The sequence below is a fragment of the Eimeria tenella genome, genomic scaffold, assembly GCF_000499545.2.
Source record: "Eimeria tenella Houghton genomic scaffold, Eth_scaff1951, whole genome shotgun sequence".
Lineage (NCBI taxonomy): Eukaryota > Apicomplexa > Conoidasida > Eucoccidiorida > Eimeriidae > Eimeria > Eimeria tenella.
In genome coordinates, this window is record NW_013541793.1 from 1 (window position 1) to 267 (window position 267).

A 267-nucleotide genomic window follows, 5' to 3' on the forward strand; every position below is an offset into this window, starting at 1 on the left:
CCCATCACCGGCGGCGCCTGCAGCACTTGCTGAGGCTGCAGCAGCAGACACAGTCTGCTCAAGTGCTGCTGGGCATTCCGTGAAGGGCCCTCCCCTGCAGCAGCAGGAGAGGCCCCTAGAGCTGCGGAGGCACGGCATGCAGCAGCAGCAGCAGCAGCAGCAGCAGCAAAGCACATGCAGCAGCGAAGTGTCGACATCCCTGTGTGTTCGGCGTTTGCTGCTGCGGGGCTCCTCGGCGGGGGGCTGCGCCTTCGTGGCCCCGCCGTG

General features: G+C 67.4%; 1 protein-coding gene across 1 annotated transcript in view; it reads left to right on the forward strand.

Moving 5' to 3' along the window:
- Window positions 1–174: 174 nt before the first annotated feature.
- ETH_00040655 (uncharacterized protein) overlaps window positions 175–267 on the forward strand; it is a gene marked incomplete at both ends in the record, with an annotated part of 2,601 nt that continues 2,508 nt past the window's right edge. The window contains one exon of the mRNA XM_013374130.1: window positions 175–201. Coding sequence (XP_013229584.1) covers window positions 175–201 — 27 coding nt within the window. The remainder of the gene's footprint in view (window positions 202–267) is intronic.